We start from the raw sequence: 16,565 nt of genomic DNA, 5'->3' as shown, positions 1-16,565 counted from the left end.
AGTTTGCTAAAGCACTAATCTATGAAGTTTGCACTTATACATATCATCCTTGAGGTACTTATTTTTACCAACTCCTCTTTATTTGATTGCTCTCATGTCATTTACATAGCACACATTTCATACATTGAGGACAATCGTAGATATTAGGTTGGGGGTTGGGTTTCCTTTGGAATTTATTTATTTATTTATTTTTTCTGAACTTTTTGTTGAATTGTGAATTTTTGAGTTGTTTAAAGTTTTTGGAAGTTAAACTATATAATCTTAGGTGTTTTGAAGATAATTTAATATTTTGAATGATAAGATATCTAATGATGAAGATTTTTTAAGCTTAGATGTTAGTTACTTAATATATTTCAAAGTTGATTTCAGTTAAATAATTTTTAATTGAAAAGTTTGAACATTGATTGAGTCATGAATACAATATGTTATGTCTAGCTCGCAAGTTAGAGTTTAGTTGGACACAGTAGTGTTAACTTGATAATTATCGAAGAGTGCTGGAAACCAAGATTGAGGAACTTGTCCGTAATGCTTAAGAGAAAAAGAAAAACATTGAGTTAAAAAATATTTGTCAAAAATGGCTACCTATTGATTGAATTACCTATGAAAAGATTGTTCAGTATTTTTTTTTTTTTTTTAGAATAATGTATGGATAGGAAAAAAAAACATAGAAATAGTATGAAAATCGTCAGTAGAAAAATCAAAAGTTGAAAAAGATAAGTATTGAAGTATAAGACAAGTTTTAGGTGTACCACACACCAGCTGGTGTATTCACGTCAGTAAGTTCTGTAGGTCTCATCATAAGGTATGTGTTATATCCAAACCGTCCATCCATTTTGTGAGTTCGTCTTAAGTCTTAAACTGAAAAATAAGACAGACATAAAGATCAATTGGACCACACTGCAAAAAGCAATGGGGATTGCACGTCTACCATTGAAACCCTTTCGGAGTTCATGGAAATTTTGGGTCAACATGAAATTTGTTTTTTCTATCCATCAGTGTATTTTTGACATAATTAACAGATTGAATGGAAAATAAACGTTATGGTGGGCGCTTCGAATTTTTCAATGGTGAAAATTATATCATCTGTGCTGCTTTTTTTGGTGTGGCCCATTTGAACTTTGGATATGATTCATTTTTTGTTTAGGGCTCTAAAATGACCTCGAAAAATGATCAATGGTGTGGATATAATAAATACATCATTGTCAGGCCATGTAACTTTGATCTCCTTTGAACCGATCGTACAACTCGGAGCTTGAGGAGATCGGTGCTCGTCTTCGCACGACACATATCAACATCAGCTATATAAATGGTGTGTGGTACACCAGCCAATCTGCTTCCTTAGAAAAGCAAGCACGCTGGGCCCCACATCCAATCACCGTCCATCCGATCATGATTTGGTGACGCACCGCTTTCCGATTATCAATTGGACCGTGACATTATCCCTTTTTTTTATTTTTTATTTTATAAACCTAAACTGTTAGCTTATTAGTACACACCCATGTCAGTACACACACTCCATGTTAGCCACCCCCACGAGGGATCGATGCCAAGACCTCAAGTGTTGAAACGAGGCATCTCAGTCTGCCAGTTGAGCTATGGATCTGGGTGTCCGTGACATTATCCCATCATTCCCATCATCTACCGAACATAGTTGAACTTGTCCGCGGCAAATATAGTGGGCCCCACAGCGTAGCGTATGGAGATTAACCCAAAAACCATCCTGCTCGAACCATTCTTCTTTTTTTTTTGTTAGCTTGGTAGTACACCCACTGTCAGTGGGTTCACACTTCACTGTTAGCCACCCCCTCTGGAGAAACGATACCAAGACCTCAGTGTTTAAACGAAATATCTTTCACTCAGTCTACTACATGAGCTATGGATCTGGGTGTCTGCTCGAACCATCCTAACCATCCAATTGATGGCTGAAATGGTCCGATCAGCATGACTTCAGATCTAGCTCCATCCAAAATAAAGCCCACAAAATGAATGGTCTGGATTGACACACACGTACCTGTAATCCCCGCCATCCCATCCCATCCAAAGAACGTTGATGGAAATCCACCACACAAATCATTCTCGAACAAACAAATAAACGTAAAAAAGAGAAGGTTAGAATCGTACCGCGGTAACAGGATCTGGCATGTGGGCCATCCTTGCAGAAGCATATGAGCTCACCGTTGCTTTTGTTATTCCCGCAATACCCCTCAGATTCCTCGCACGCCGCACAATTACGAACCGAGCTCCAACCCAATTCAAACCCCTTTTCCAAAACCCCACCAAACGCGCCTGTAGACATAACGTTTGCCTCAGATTCCAGAACCAGTGCAACCACACAGTCCTCACAATACCGGAACCAATCAAACTCCGGAATGCTTCCGGCTCTAAACATAAACGAGTGATTTTGATCGTTGCTCAAGCAAGGAAGATCCCCATCCAATGAATGGTAGTCAGTGCAGTTGAAAAAAAGGTCAGATTCTCGTCGAGTGCACTGTAATTTAAGTGCGGGATCACCGGTTCTAGGGTAACGTTGTGGCGGGCTCTCGGGCATGTTTTGCCGATCACGTCGATGTCGACGAGGGTGAGGGTATTTCTGGAATAATTGATATTTGTAACTTAGTAATTGTCGTTGGGGAGATGGAAGATGAGTTTTTGTTGGCTGTTACAGGTGAAGTTGAAGTTTGGGTAGCCACAGAAATCTGGGTTTTGGCTGGAAAGCCAGAAAGGGTATTTGATGGTGAGTTTTCCACATGTGGGAGAGGGGCAGTTGGGGATGCTTGAATTTACAGGATTGCCATTGGTTTTGGTTAGGAAGAGAAAGACGAGAAAAGAGAAGAGGAGGTGGTATGGGTGAGACATGAGAGAGAGAGAGAGAGAGAGAGAGAGAGAGGTGGAACTTGGCGGTGGGGAGACGGAAAGAGGAGCTATGTAAGGAATACACATGGGCTTTTTTTATCTAATACTTTTCCAGTCTACTCATTGTATGCATGGGATGAGTCCGGATCCTCTGTTTGCCAAAACCACCACTTTCCTGCTCTTTTCCTTCTTTGCTGTACAGTGATTAGTCCATGTCAATCAGCGATGCATTATTCAATACATTAAACAATCACACGGTCCAATTAAATTGCAACAACCACAATTTTGCTGCTTGACGCAGACAGAGGATCCGTATTCGCATGGGATATATCTGGGCCTTGGAAAAGTTATAGAAGCTATATGATCTAAACCATCCAGTCAGTGACATGCAAAAATGGAGGGAGAAGATGGTTCGTGGAAGATAGCTCCAGTCAAGGATTTTATTTTATTTATTTATTTATTAAGTCAAATCTAGATATTTTTGCACAGTAAACGAAAGAAGAGTGGACTGGACCTGGTGGACAGTCTAGATAAGTGACTTTACTGCCATCTACTCCAAATCCAACCACATGCATGGTAAGGTTTCTATACGCTTAGCTCCTGCATCACTTTTTTTCTTTTTCTTTTAAAAATTTTTTAGAGAATTTTATAAATAAATAAATAACTGCCTTAATATATGAATTTACATTTTGATGCATTTTTTAAAAAGGTTTTCAACTCATTAATTTATATAATTATTACTCCACGTAGTCACTTTTGTTTAACCGTGGGTCAAGCGGACGTACGTGCTAGCAAATGAGGCAGCTGCTTCGGCGGACTCACCATAATATTCATGTAAATTTCATTCATGCATCACTGGTATAAGGCTACGGGACCAAAAATAACCCATTATTAAGGTGGACCATATGATTGGAAATGGGTTACAAGGCTACGATTGACCTCTGAACTATTTCACTTTATATGGCCTACCTGAATCACAAATGAGCCTAATTTTTATGTCCTAGGCTTAAATTTTGGTGTGACATTTAATGGTTAGAGTAGATTGCATGCAACGTGGGTGGGCTATGTAAAAATCCAGGGTGGATGTCTCTCTCAACTGTATTCTTTGGTGTCACCCACCTAAATCACGAGGCATGAATTTTTGGTTCCACACCTAAAATGAGACTAGGTATCTAAGGAGTGGATTTTGCATAAGTCCCCATTAGAGATTATTCGCCAAGAAAAGGGAATTGTCTTCATTTTGATGGGACACAGGCCATTAAATATTTAGGCTCCTATCCTGTTTGGATACACGATTTTGATTGTCTTGTATTGTATTAGATGGTATGATGTGATGTTTACAGTGTTTGAAATAGAGTGAATAAGCATTTAATCCCATGGGCGCGAATACAATCGCGAGCCAAAATTTTTAAAAGGCGGTAGAGTATTGTCAGTGGGTTCACAGTCCGTCAGTACTGCACTCTTCATTGCGCTGTATTCGGCAGCGGATGAGTTTTTCAAAACTCCAGAGGCTATTCTCCAACGGGGGAAGGAGATATCTCTACACCATCAGCCCCTTCGTTTAACATCGATCTTCTGCATGTCGTTTTGCTGTTGAAAATCTTCTCTTCTGCACGCAGGTTACTCCGTTCAGTGGGCAGGATTCTCTGCTTGCGACGTTGTGACTTGCCAATCGGGCAATCGCAACCCTGATCGTGGTTTCACACGGCGATCCTACAGGTATGAATCTCCCTCTTCCAAACAAGGGTGATACTGGCAACGAAAGACCAGTGCGGGTTGGCGGTTTGCATCTGTATGACCCTTGTATCGCCCTCAGAGACATGCATATCCTGTTTCCTTTGCGTCATGGTGTGTATACGGTCTGTTGTATATACCAGCAGATTTGTATCGCATCTACTTCCTATTCACCTATGGCTATACCTCTGCTGGGCTGAAAATGAATTTAAATCTCTAAGGGTAAGAATCCAACATTGGGATTTTGCAAAATCGGGGTGGTGTGTGTAGAAAACTAGAAATGACAGGAGCATGCACCACAGAATCAGGTACACGATTCTGGTTGTGGCTTGTAGATTTTTCGGTGTTTAGAATGCGTTGGTTTATAAAAATTAATCCTCCGTTTCAAGAGATTTTTGTATTTTGAAAGATTTCCTATTCTCCACAAACATGCTCTGAGTTTTCCAGGGTGAGCTGTTTATAAGGTATTACTCTCCTAAAACACCTGTTTCTCTAAATTACACTCTATCTTTTTGCATGTTATCAATTAATTATAGCCATTTTAAGATGAATCTCCCTCCATCAAATGTTAACCAATTTTACCAACATATTCCCTGTAAACTATCGGGAAGATTGTTGTATGATGTTCCTGAAATCATCGTTCATCTGCATATTTAGAACTACAGGATTGCTTAGTTACATGTGGCTACCCTAAGATATTCAGCGGTAGCTGCATGCCTTTTCATCTTTGAATATGTTTGAAAGTGCCGATAGCTTCATGCTTTCAGTCCTTTGTGGTAACAAAAACATGTTTGAGAATGACGACTGTTAATATCAAAGGTCATATGAGAATATGTTTCCGGTTTTAATGTTCATATAAACAAACATGTTTTAAACTTCCATCTCATTAATGTAATATTTGTTTATGGCTGAATCAAAGCCTAACCCTTAAATCTAATATGCATCGATGCAGACATTAGAAGTCTCTCCATCTGTCAGTGCAAATTTGACAGTTCATTACAATCTCATTTCTTAGCGAACAAGGTATGTCATTACTGATTTTCAGATTGTCATTTTTCTTCCAATTGTATGATGTTCACTGATAGCTATCTAAACAGTTATATGTAAACAGAATATGAGAATAGTAAATCTATGATTGACTGTCCATTGTTGGTCTCATATGAAATTGTGTTTCCTAGTCAAACATATCTTTCTGCAAATCGATATCCATATTTGCAAAACCAATAATCAACATATATTCACATATGCTTAAAAAATCTATAAATAGATGTTGATATGCTGAATGAAGTAAATGTGGTTATCGTATGCAGCTTCGTTTGAAGTGAAAACAGGGTTTCAAAGGTTTGAGACCATAGAAACTAATATTATTATTTGGACAAAGAACTATAAGCAAATATCAAGAATATGCTTAAATTCTCAAAAACAAATATTCATGTGTAGGCAAGTAACTGTAATCACATATTCACGCTTACTTAATTTCATGTTTTCAGTTCTGCAATAATGCATACATAACCGATTAGCAGATAGACACAAGTGAGAAATAATTATCTGAAAACATGAATTTAAGATTAAAAAAAATCTGCTTACATAACCGTGAAAATTTCAATGTTTGAATAAACTACAATTAGATGACATTCATGCTTCTATCAAATTCATGACTCATTCAATTGTAATCAAATATTCCTGCTTCAGTCATTTGAATTACAAACTGTAAACAACTCAATAAAGTTTTGCATAACAAATCTTTCATGACATACTTACTTAGAATCTTTGTAGTGAGTCTTACATATCACTCCCTACATGATTAACAATCTTATTACCGCATTCCAATTCTCATTCAAATAAATTTCATCTACAATTTTCTTATGGCTTCCAATAGTACTGAAAATAGTGATGAAAGGTCCTCTGTTAGTGATTGGACAGAGAGTGAAGTAGTTGCTGCAATAACAGTCATTGCAGCCTCCACATGTGTAATGGGCGCTGCTGAATATTATCGACATTACTATATTAAGACAAAGAATAAGGAATGTCGCATTGATAGGGATAAATTTATCAATGACATAATAAGAAAGAGCGATGTGGATTGCCTTGTATAGGTAAGAATGGGCAGGGATAATTTCTTTAAATTATGTTCATTGTTGAGAAATCGAAAACTCTTATCCGATACCAGGAGATGTACTATGGAGGAACAGATTGTAATATTCTTACATACTATCGGATACAATGTACGTGATCGTGTGATTGGTCATCGATTTACAAGATTTGGTGAGATCATAAGAAGGCACTTTACTAGGGTCTTGGATGCTATCATCGGTATATATCCAGAATACGTGAAGTTTCCTAGTCTGTGCACATCGAAAGAAATATCCAACAATCCGTTATGGAGTGCCTACTTTCAGGTAATATTATACAAGTGTTGGATGTCATTGATAGGATTTTTACTTCGTAATAGGAATGAAGTGTTCATGTGGCACACGTTTGATTGTAGGACTTCATCGGGGTCCTAGATGGCACTCATATCCCAGCTTTTTTGTCAAAAGAAACGTGCGCAACTTTCAGAAATAGGAAAGAATTTTTGTCTCAAAATGTTCTTGCTGTATGTACTTTCAATATGAAATTTGTATACGTGCTTGCTTGTTAGGATGGCTCAGCATCGGATGCACGTGTCTTATAAGATGCATTAATCCGTTGCCCAGACTATTTTCTTATTCCTCATGGTAATCATATATATGGAGTGTTTCTTTACATTTTAGGAGTTTATGTTCATAACATAATTGAAACATATCTTCCAATGTGTAAGAAAATATTATGTCGTTGATGCTAGCTATGCACATTCGCCTGGGTTTATGACCCCCTATCGAGGTATGCGATATCATTTGAATGAGTTTCGTACTGGAATGAAGCCTGCTAATAAAAAAGAACTATTCAATTATCGTCACGCACAATTGCGTAATGTTATAAAGAAGTCATTTGGGCTTTTAAAGAGCCGCTTTCCTATTCTACGTACTCCTCCTCAGTTCAAGTTTAAGACACAAGTTAAGATTATTATTGCTTATTGTGTCCTTCATAATTTCATATGTATTAGTGGTGATAACAGACTGATTGAGGTAGTAAAGGACGATGGAGATAGTACAGAGGATGTTGCACCATCCCCTGTAGAGATATCTATGTTGGAGGAAAGGCGAGTTCTATCTCGGGTGAGGACCACAGTTAGGAAGAATGGTTAAGGAAGAGAGACAACATAGCCAAGAGAATGTGGAACGACAGTCTTCCATGCACCAGACAACATACTTAATTTTTTTCTAGCATTGTACTTATCTACTATATTTATAGCAGGAATATTTTAACAAATATTTACTATTCATGTGGCTACCCAAAGTAGATAACGTTTTTAAACATTTTCATGTTTCGTATATGAATCATTACTTTATGAATGATACTTGTAATCCTGTCATATTGCTATTAATATCTTATGTTTGTAGGTAAAATGAATTTTCTATGAAGTGGCACAAAAGATCCAAGGAATAAAAGCGTCAAAATTTCACTGTCACATAGGGATGATCATCTAATCCTAAGTCCAAGATCACCCACACAACCTCTTTCAACTCCGAAAAAACTGCTATGCCCTCAAGGAAAGGGCCATCACCAAAGGGAATATCCACTCCAAGGCGTAAGATTGCCTCTACTAGTAAAACAAGTAGAGTGCAATGGACAGACAAGATGGACAATTCATTGGTTGATGCATTGGTTGAACAAGTCAATATGGGCCTAAAAAGTGATATCGGGTTTAAACCTGAGGCCTATAAGGCAACCATCAAAGCAATCAATGATACATGTGGCATTTTACTTGAAAATCGCCATATATCTAATTGCCTGAGGACTTTAAAGAGGTTGTACTGGGCTATCAAGGATTTGCTAAATGCCTCTGGCTTTGGCTGGGATCATGACACAAAGATGGTTGTCGCAACCGATGATGTATGGGACGGGTATCTTGCGGTACGATTTTGATAATTTTCACAGTTCCAGTTTAGTACATATACTTTCCATTCTCCTCATGTTTAACACATTATCTTTATGTGTACAGACACATCCTTATGCTGATCGAGTCCAGGGCAAGCACATTGACAAATGGGATGATTTGGCCTTTATTTTCAGGAATGAGTGTGCATATGGATCGTTTGTTAGCACGGCTTACTCTTCACCTATTTCAGGAAAACGGCGTCATAATGAAATCTCTTCTGATGACGCCTCAGACGAGGAGGCTTCTGATACTGTAAGACTCTCATCTGATGATGAGGATGATCAGAGGCCTACTCCCCGCACTCGAAGAGGCGATGGATCCACAAATATTACTAAGAAGCGCATAACAAAAGCCCTATGGAGGCAACGTCTGGATCTCGCCACAGTCGCACATTCGCAAGTGACGTAAACAGTCATAGGAATGGAAAGCCAAGCGAGCAAATTGGGGACAAGATGGGAGAAGTCGCAGATGCTGTAAAGACCTTGACCATAACTATGGCGCAGGGCAAGACCATGACACGTGTGCAGCGGTTGCTAGGGATACTTGAGGAGGTTGAAGGTCTTAGTAATGAGGATCAAATTCGGGCTGCAAGGGTGCTGCAATCCGAGTTAGTCAGTGCGAGTTATTTTATGAAGATGGTACACAAAAGAAGAAATGAATGGATAGAAAAAGTTATCCTTCCTCGGTGTGGCCTCGAGTGATGTCGGGTCATTTAAACTTCGAATGATTTGTTAATGGTGACATGGAGAATACCTTTTTTTTTTGTTGAGTGGTTATGGTCTCTGTTTTAGCAGGCCTATCTTGGTTCGTTGGGGTGATGTAAGAATTAACTATAATACTACTGGATGATTTCTATTGCTATTTCGATCAGCAATACTAAAGACAATATAGATCTGCATATATAGTAGATTGATTTGAAATTTTGTTCATTACTGTAGATTTTTATGCAAGTGGACGGGTTCATGCCTGACTTGAATTGCTGGATAGCGTTAAGTTTCAAATAATGCAGGAAGTGGATCATGCAAGGATAGGTGTGGATTTTAATGCTGGCCACTAAGATAATATGGTGTATTCGTATATGCTTCTATTTTAGATTGATGTAGTTAATGCAATTGGGTATTATTAACAGTTAATATTCACAGGAAGCATTGAGTTTCTAATTCTAAATGTAGGAATGATACACATTCACATGTTTGAATTTCATTTTCTACTTATAGATAACTTTCATAGATTTGGATTATATCTGACATGTTATTGTTGATATTAATCTTTTTGATTCCCAGCATTACCGGTACACTCTTGTATGAATTTTTTTTGGTAGGTTATATTGACATAAAATAACTGAAACAGAGGTAGTTGAATCTATTTATATAGTGATAAACTTCTGACCTTCATGATGTAACATATAGACTTTGACACAGCCAGCATAATCATTCTCCTCAAAATTTCTTATAATTTCATCACTTAATATTCGGACTGAGAAACTGTATGTTTACCAATTGTAGAGAAAATGAAGAGGAGATTTTACTTAGTGTTTAAGGGAAGAACGCCCAGCATATACGAGACGTGTGAAGAGTGCAAAACTCAAGTTCATGGATTCAGTGGATGCAAACATAAGTCATTCATGGTTTATGAAGATGTCATGCTTACATGGAATCAACACAAGATTAGATGAAACTTTAACAAGTATTCGTATGTTATAAGAAATCAAATTTTCATGATTGATTTACATATGTTACAATCATATTGTTAACATAGATTATGCATTATTTACTACATTATTCAAGCCACCGCCATCGGTAGAGCAGCGGATGAAAGAGATGGAACTCGGTATGTTCGTGCATCAGTTACTACCACGACGATGGATAGTGGGACATGTATAGCTGCACCCATAGAGCCAACTATAATTGGTGACAATGGTCCACAAGATGGTAATGAAGAAAGAGTGGGACCTAATGGTCCAGGAAACGACCCACATTTCGATCGTCCACTTATTAGTTTGCTGCTTGGTCTCTTCATATTATTTGCGGCTGTTTACGTGAATGTCCGCAGCAACGGATAATCTTCTACGTCTGTAACCATCAAAGAATTGTTTGGACTATTTGAAAGTATGTACTTACGGATGTCTCATTTGCAATATTCGTTTTTGAGTTTTTTTTTTCTGGAACTTTCAATATCTTCTCCTTGTTTTATATTTTTTCCTTTTTAAAAAAAAATTTAAAAATATATTATGTAATTTTGTTATTGTGATTTTGTTTTCTTGGGCGTGGATGACATCGGACTCATTTGTAATATTCATCTCTAAATTTCTTTTTCTTTTTTTTAATTTGTTTTTTGTTGCTTTGTTTTCTGGAACTGTCAATATCATCTACTTGTTTTCTCTATTTAAAAAAAAAAATTTAAAATGTATGTTTTCTTAATTTGTTTTTGTTATTGTGTTTTCTGGGGCGTGAATGATGTCAGGATTACACATGGGGTCCACATATCACAGGTGGGTTGCTACCCAAACGTGGGTTGACCATCCGTACCGGTAGAGTATTGAAATTTGTATGATTGTACAGTATGCAGACACAATACCTCCTATCCAAACATTGATCTATATAAGGTACTATATAATATGTCAACCAATCCCTCCAATCCAAACATTGATTAGTATCTGATTGATTTGGATGTATTCTGAAAATCATCCAATGTATACATGAACAGTACCCAAATACAATACAATACAATGCAATACGTGAATCCAAACATGCCCTCAGAAACTTCCCCACATCATGATTGTCTTTTGATTTCTTATTCCAAAAGATGATTGACATGTAGGTAGCCTTACGGTGGAGGAAGAAGAGGAAGATGCCTGCTAGAAAGAAGACTGCCACTCCAACCGAATGTACCTGAAAGAGGGGCAAGAACTCAGAAATTCCATTCGACTTATGCACTACATGTGTAATGAGAGGACACCTTGGTGAAATTCTACGCTATGCATTGGGTGTGTGTTAAGACTAGAGATGACTTCGGTGCATTGTACTCAATTGGGAAGGGATATTTGTTTCCCACCGCTTGACATGCGGCAGGTGGGTTGTTGGATTGAAGTCATCGGACCAGAGAGTCCTGTTTGTAGATTAACCCTCTGTTGGAAATCATACCCAAGAGAGTAGCCATCAATTCATCCAAAGTCGGTTTTTGGTTACAAACAAGCACCCAAACTGATTTGCGTGCTCAGTACACCTGACCATGATTTTGATTTTAATGAAGAGGGCCCAGGAAAATTATGGGAGAAATCCACCATGACAAGTGACAAATCCCATCCTTCAATCAGTCTCCCACTGAACAATGGCACCCATGTCTGTCGTGCGACTACTAGTAAGGATGCTTTTTTGTTCCCCCCTTTGAAGTAATCATCTCATAAGAATGATTTTTACTAGATTTTAAGGCTCATGAAAATTACCATTTTGAAATGCTTGATATGTTGGAGTTTTGGTCATTGTTTTCTTGTATAGGTTTCAAGGGGTTAAGGTTTATACCCCCCTTATTTACGTGTTTCATTGTTTCTTGATTGATAAATTTCCTGGTGGTACAACCCACCTATAAAGAAATGAAAAGAAAAAGCCAGACTCCTATGTTAGTTTTGCAGGATTAAGAAAATAGTAAGTTGTATGGCAATACAAGCTGTCCACATGGTTGACCCTACTGTTGGATGGAGCATAGATGAAAGCAATGCGCTGTGAAGATAGTATTAAACATCTGATTTTCCTTCTAACTTGGACCAATCTCTATTTTACATTTCAATCATCCTTCTAATAGCCATTAATGAGATGGTTAGAATTACTTGACCTATAGAATGCCCTTCCCATTGGCCCATTTGAGATGGCAAAGTATGCAATGAACTTCTTTAAGATGATGAGAGCATGATTTCGCATGAACTGGCTAATGACACATATAACATAAGCAATGTCTAGGCAAGTAATAGTGAAATAGATAAGCTTCCCAATTAGATAACAATAATGCTTTGAATGATTAAGAGGAGATGACTAAATAATGAACAACTGATGACCAACTTCAATCGGTGTCTCAAAGGGGCGATAATCCAACATTCCAGTGCTATCAATAAGATCCAATATGTACTTTCTTTAAGAGATGAAAAGTGCTTTGAGTATACCGAGCGACCTCGATGCTAAGTATTGTAAGGATCCTGGATCTTTAATTTTAAAGGTTCGAGCAATAAAATGTTTAATACAGGTAATTTCATCAAACTTAATGCCAGTCATCACAATTTTGTCAACATACACTACAATAATCATGACAGAAGTCTTACTATTCTTGAAAAATACAGAATGATAAGTGGAAAATTGTTGAAATCCAAATTATAAGATAGATGGGCTGAAGCACTCAAACTAAGTACGTAGGAATTGTTTAAGGCCATATAATGCTCTTTTTAGCCAGCACACATTTCCCTCACTACCATGAGGGCAAAATCCCAAAGTCATGTCTCTTTATGGAGAAAGGCATTCTTGAAATCTACCTAGCAAAATGGTCAATGTTGGTAAGTAGTAATAGAGAATAATTCAATGGAGTTTATCTTAGCAGCAAGGAAGAACATATCAAGATAGTCAATTCCTGATTGCTGTGTGAAACCTTTTGCAACTGAATGAGCTTTTTGCCCAGCAAAAGTTCTATTGGACTTGTACTTGAGGATGTAAACACAATTATAGCCAATGGCGTGGTGTTCCTCGGTGAGAGAGGCTAACTCCCAAGTGCCCTATTATTTAAAGAGCTTGCATCTCATCAATCATGACAACCTTCCGATTAGGATCCTTTTAGGCATCTATACCTAAAGACGAAACAAACTAGACAAAATAGATGCAAGAAAAGCACAAAAAGACGAAGATAAATGATCATAGGACACATGATCATCAATTTGATGACACATGCTCGAGCCAGTGTGATAACATGTAGGAGGAACGATTGAGTCACTGTGATAAATGATTGTCCGTTCTGCTTTACAGAGAGCAATCAGGGGGTTGTGTCCTAGATTGAAAGACAAGTTCTGTATTAGCTTTGGACAATGTTGAACTAGCCTAATTATTGTGTTCTATTGTTGGGATGTCTCATCTTCATGTGTAGAAGGAAACTCCAAAGTTGGAAGGGATGCACTACTTGCCATAGCAAGAGAAGCATGTAACAGAAAGTAACAAACATCATCTAGGAACTTTTTGGAGGCCCACATTGCTTCTGACCATAGGAATTTCTCGTTTGCGGGCCATTGACAATTAGGCCATGTTTGGATACACCCTCATAAGTAGCTTTTTAAAAAAAAAAAAAAATTTGCAGCAATTAGGGCATGTTTGGATACACCCTCGTAAGTCGTAAGTAGCTATTTTTACTCATGCCTCTCTCTCTCTCTCTCACCAAAGGTGGCCCCATATGATGCATAGTCAACATTGAAGGTGGGGCCCACACGATGGATGGTTCATATCAAAGGTAAGCCCCACATGATAGATGACCCACATCAAGGTGGACCCACGTAATAGATGGTCTACATCAAAGGTCGGCCCCTAATGATGAATGGACCACATCCAAAGGGAGCCCCGTATGATGGATGACCCACTTCGGAGGAGAAGCCCACAAATGAACGGCCTGCATCAAAAGTGAGCTCCACATGATGGCCAATGGACATTGAAGGTGGACCCCATATGATGGATATCCACATTAAGGTGGGCGCCACATAATGGAAGGTCCACATCAAAGATGGGTTATGATGAATGGCATACATCCAAGGCGGGCCTGCATGATGGACAGCCCACTTCAAAGATGGAGCCCACACGATGGACTGTCCACATCAAAGGTAGGCTTGACATGATGGATGGTGGCCATTAAAGGTGAACCTCACGTGATGGACAATTAACATTGATGGTCATCCCTATGTGATGAATGTCTCACATCAAGGTGGGCCCAACATAATGGTCAGTTCACATCAAAGGTTGGCCCCTTATGATGAAGGGTCCGCATCTAAGGCAAGCCCGACATGATGGAGGCCGACTTGGAAGTTGGGCCCTACATGATGGATGATCCACATTAAACATAGGCCCTGCATGATGGACAATCCACATACCATGTCCGACATGATGGACAACCCACATCCAGGGTGGCCCCGCATGATGGATGGTCCATATTGAAGGTAAGCCCTACACAGTGAGCAGTTCACATTGAAGATAGGGCCAAGGTGGGCCCACAATAATGAACAGTCCACATCAAAGGTTGGCCCCATATGATGGATGGTGGATATTAAAGGTAGAACCCACATGAATAAATTAAAAGAGTTCTTAATGGAAGATATTTAAAAATTGCACAAGAAGAGAGAGAGAGAGAGAGAAGACATTTAAAAATTACTTATGTAATGTTATAAATAAAACAAACTGTTTCTACTTTTTGATTGATAAGTATGTTATTTACCAAACATACTTATCTGTGGATAAGTAGAAACCGAGATAAGGCATGAGGAAAATGACTTACAATCCAAACGAGCACTTAGCGTCCTAAAAGCCCTCCGCCGTGATGGATGCAAAATTTCCTACAGCCTGTTGTTACAGGGGCCCATGTAACCAAAAGTTTTGCCATGCCCACCATGATGTCTGTGTGACATCCACTTTGTCCATTTATTATGCCAACTCATGTCAAGATGTGAAACATAAAATGAAGTAGATCCAGAAGTCAAGTGACACACTCCACAAGAAATGGTGGGGTTTGACGGCTCACCATTGAAAACTTCTTGGGACCTATAGAAGTCTTGAATTGGGCTGATATTTGTGTTTATCTTCATCCTGGTGGTAATCACCTCATGGATTAGGATGATATTTGTGTTTTTTCTTCATCTTGGTAGGAATCACCTTACAGATCACACTGATGCTTGAGTTTTACCTTCATCCTGGTGGGAATCACCTCACGGATGAGGCTGATATTTGTCTTCTACCTTCATCCTAGTGAAAATCATGTTATGAACAGATGGCATGCAAAAACAACAGTGAGCCTTAGAAAGGTCTCAATGGTGGGCATTTCCATCTCCACTATTCTTCGTGGTGTAGCCCACTTAATTTTTTAATATCCCTCATTTTTAAGCTGACATCCTAACACTAGCTGGCAAAGGATAGTGTATTTCACATGGACATCAAGGTGTGCCACATAGAGCTTTTAATACGTAGTCCCGTAAAGGAAATTCATGTCTCACTATGATCATGGATGGCCCACTTTAGTAGTAAAATCTAGGCATTAAAAGACCGGTCTTCCTACGAAGCTGTCAATTTCAGGCAATAGGTCTCTAACCGTGACCTTTTGGTTGATACTGTTTTGTCATGGTATGAAATTTCGTTAATCTTGCTTTGAAATCCCCTTTCAATATCCCAACGTATGGGAAACCGCCACAATTACAAAATAGGAGTTGAAATTTTTGTTGATTCAAGGTGTGTTTGGCAAACTGGCAATTCTGCTCGAGTTGGCCGCTACCTCATTCACTTCGCTGATTTGAAAAACCTTACCACTTCGAATATCACAAATTGAAAAAAAAAAAAAGGATTGTAAACAATGGGAAAGGAAATTGTAAACATCATAGAATTGATTTCATTTACCCTGAAATTCTATTATCCAAATGTATAACCAATTTGGATAAGGAGATTTCCATGAGAAATCAAATCACAAGTAATATGTATTAGTTATCCTCCATTTCTATTGCAAGAATATGATCCAATGACATTTCTTATATGGTGTAAAAAGAAATTTATAATCATTACAGAATTAATTTCTTTTACCACCAAATTCTCTTATCCAAACTAACCAAAAGGTTAGATCTTTGAACATCAATTTGCTGATTAGGCAGGATGAGATAAAAATAAAATAAGACTCCATCATAACCAATGGTTCAGTGCAATTGATGCAAATTTGTTGTAGGTGGTCCAACGCACCTGAG

General features: G+C 38.2%; 2 protein-coding genes across 2 annotated transcripts in view; one reads left to right on the top strand and one right to left on the bottom strand.

The window, feature by feature from the left end:
- Positions 1-2,943, bottom strand: part of LOC131237595 (LEAF RUST 10 DISEASE-RESISTANCE LOCUS RECEPTOR-LIKE PROTEIN KINASE-like 2.1) — a 50,902-nt gene extending 47,959 nt beyond the window's left edge. The window contains exon 1 of the mRNA XM_058235454.1: positions 2,122-2,943. Within this exon, the coding sequence (XP_058091437.1) occupies positions 2,122-2,548 (427 nt within the window). The 5' untranslated portion in view covers positions 2,549-2,943. The remainder of the gene's footprint in view (positions 1-2,121) is intronic.
- A 5,265-nt stretch (positions 2,944-8,208) lies between these two features.
- On the top strand, positions 8,209-9,016 carry LOC131227520 (uncharacterized protein At2g29880-like). Its single transcript, XM_058223305.1, has 2 exons — positions 8,209-8,583; positions 8,672-9,016. The coding sequence occupies exons 1-2, from the start codon at positions 8,209-8,211 to the stop codon at positions 9,014-9,016; spliced, it is 720 nt and encodes a 239-aa protein (XP_058079288.1).
- Positions 9,017-16,565: the final 7,549 nt, after the last annotated feature.

This window comes from Magnolia sinica, chromosome 2 (assembly GCF_029962835.1).
Source record: "Magnolia sinica isolate HGM2019 chromosome 2, MsV1, whole genome shotgun sequence".
NCBI classification, from domain to species: Eukaryota; Viridiplantae; Streptophyta; class Magnoliopsida; order Magnoliales; family Magnoliaceae; genus Magnolia; species Magnolia sinica.
The sequence above is the reverse complement of the archived record's forward strand: the minus strand, read 5'-3'. Positions and strand labels throughout refer to the sequence as shown.

Excerpts from the sequence above, each read along its gene's own strand:
- LOC131227520 (XM_058223305.1), top strand. The coding sequence starts at position 8,209 with ATGCCCTCAAGGAAAGGGCCATCACCAAAGGGAATATCCACTCCAAGG. Across the intron at positions 8,584-8,671 it reads TATGGGACGGGTATCTTGCG|ACACATCCTTATGCTGATCG; the intron begins GTACGATTTTGA and ends TTATGTGTACAG.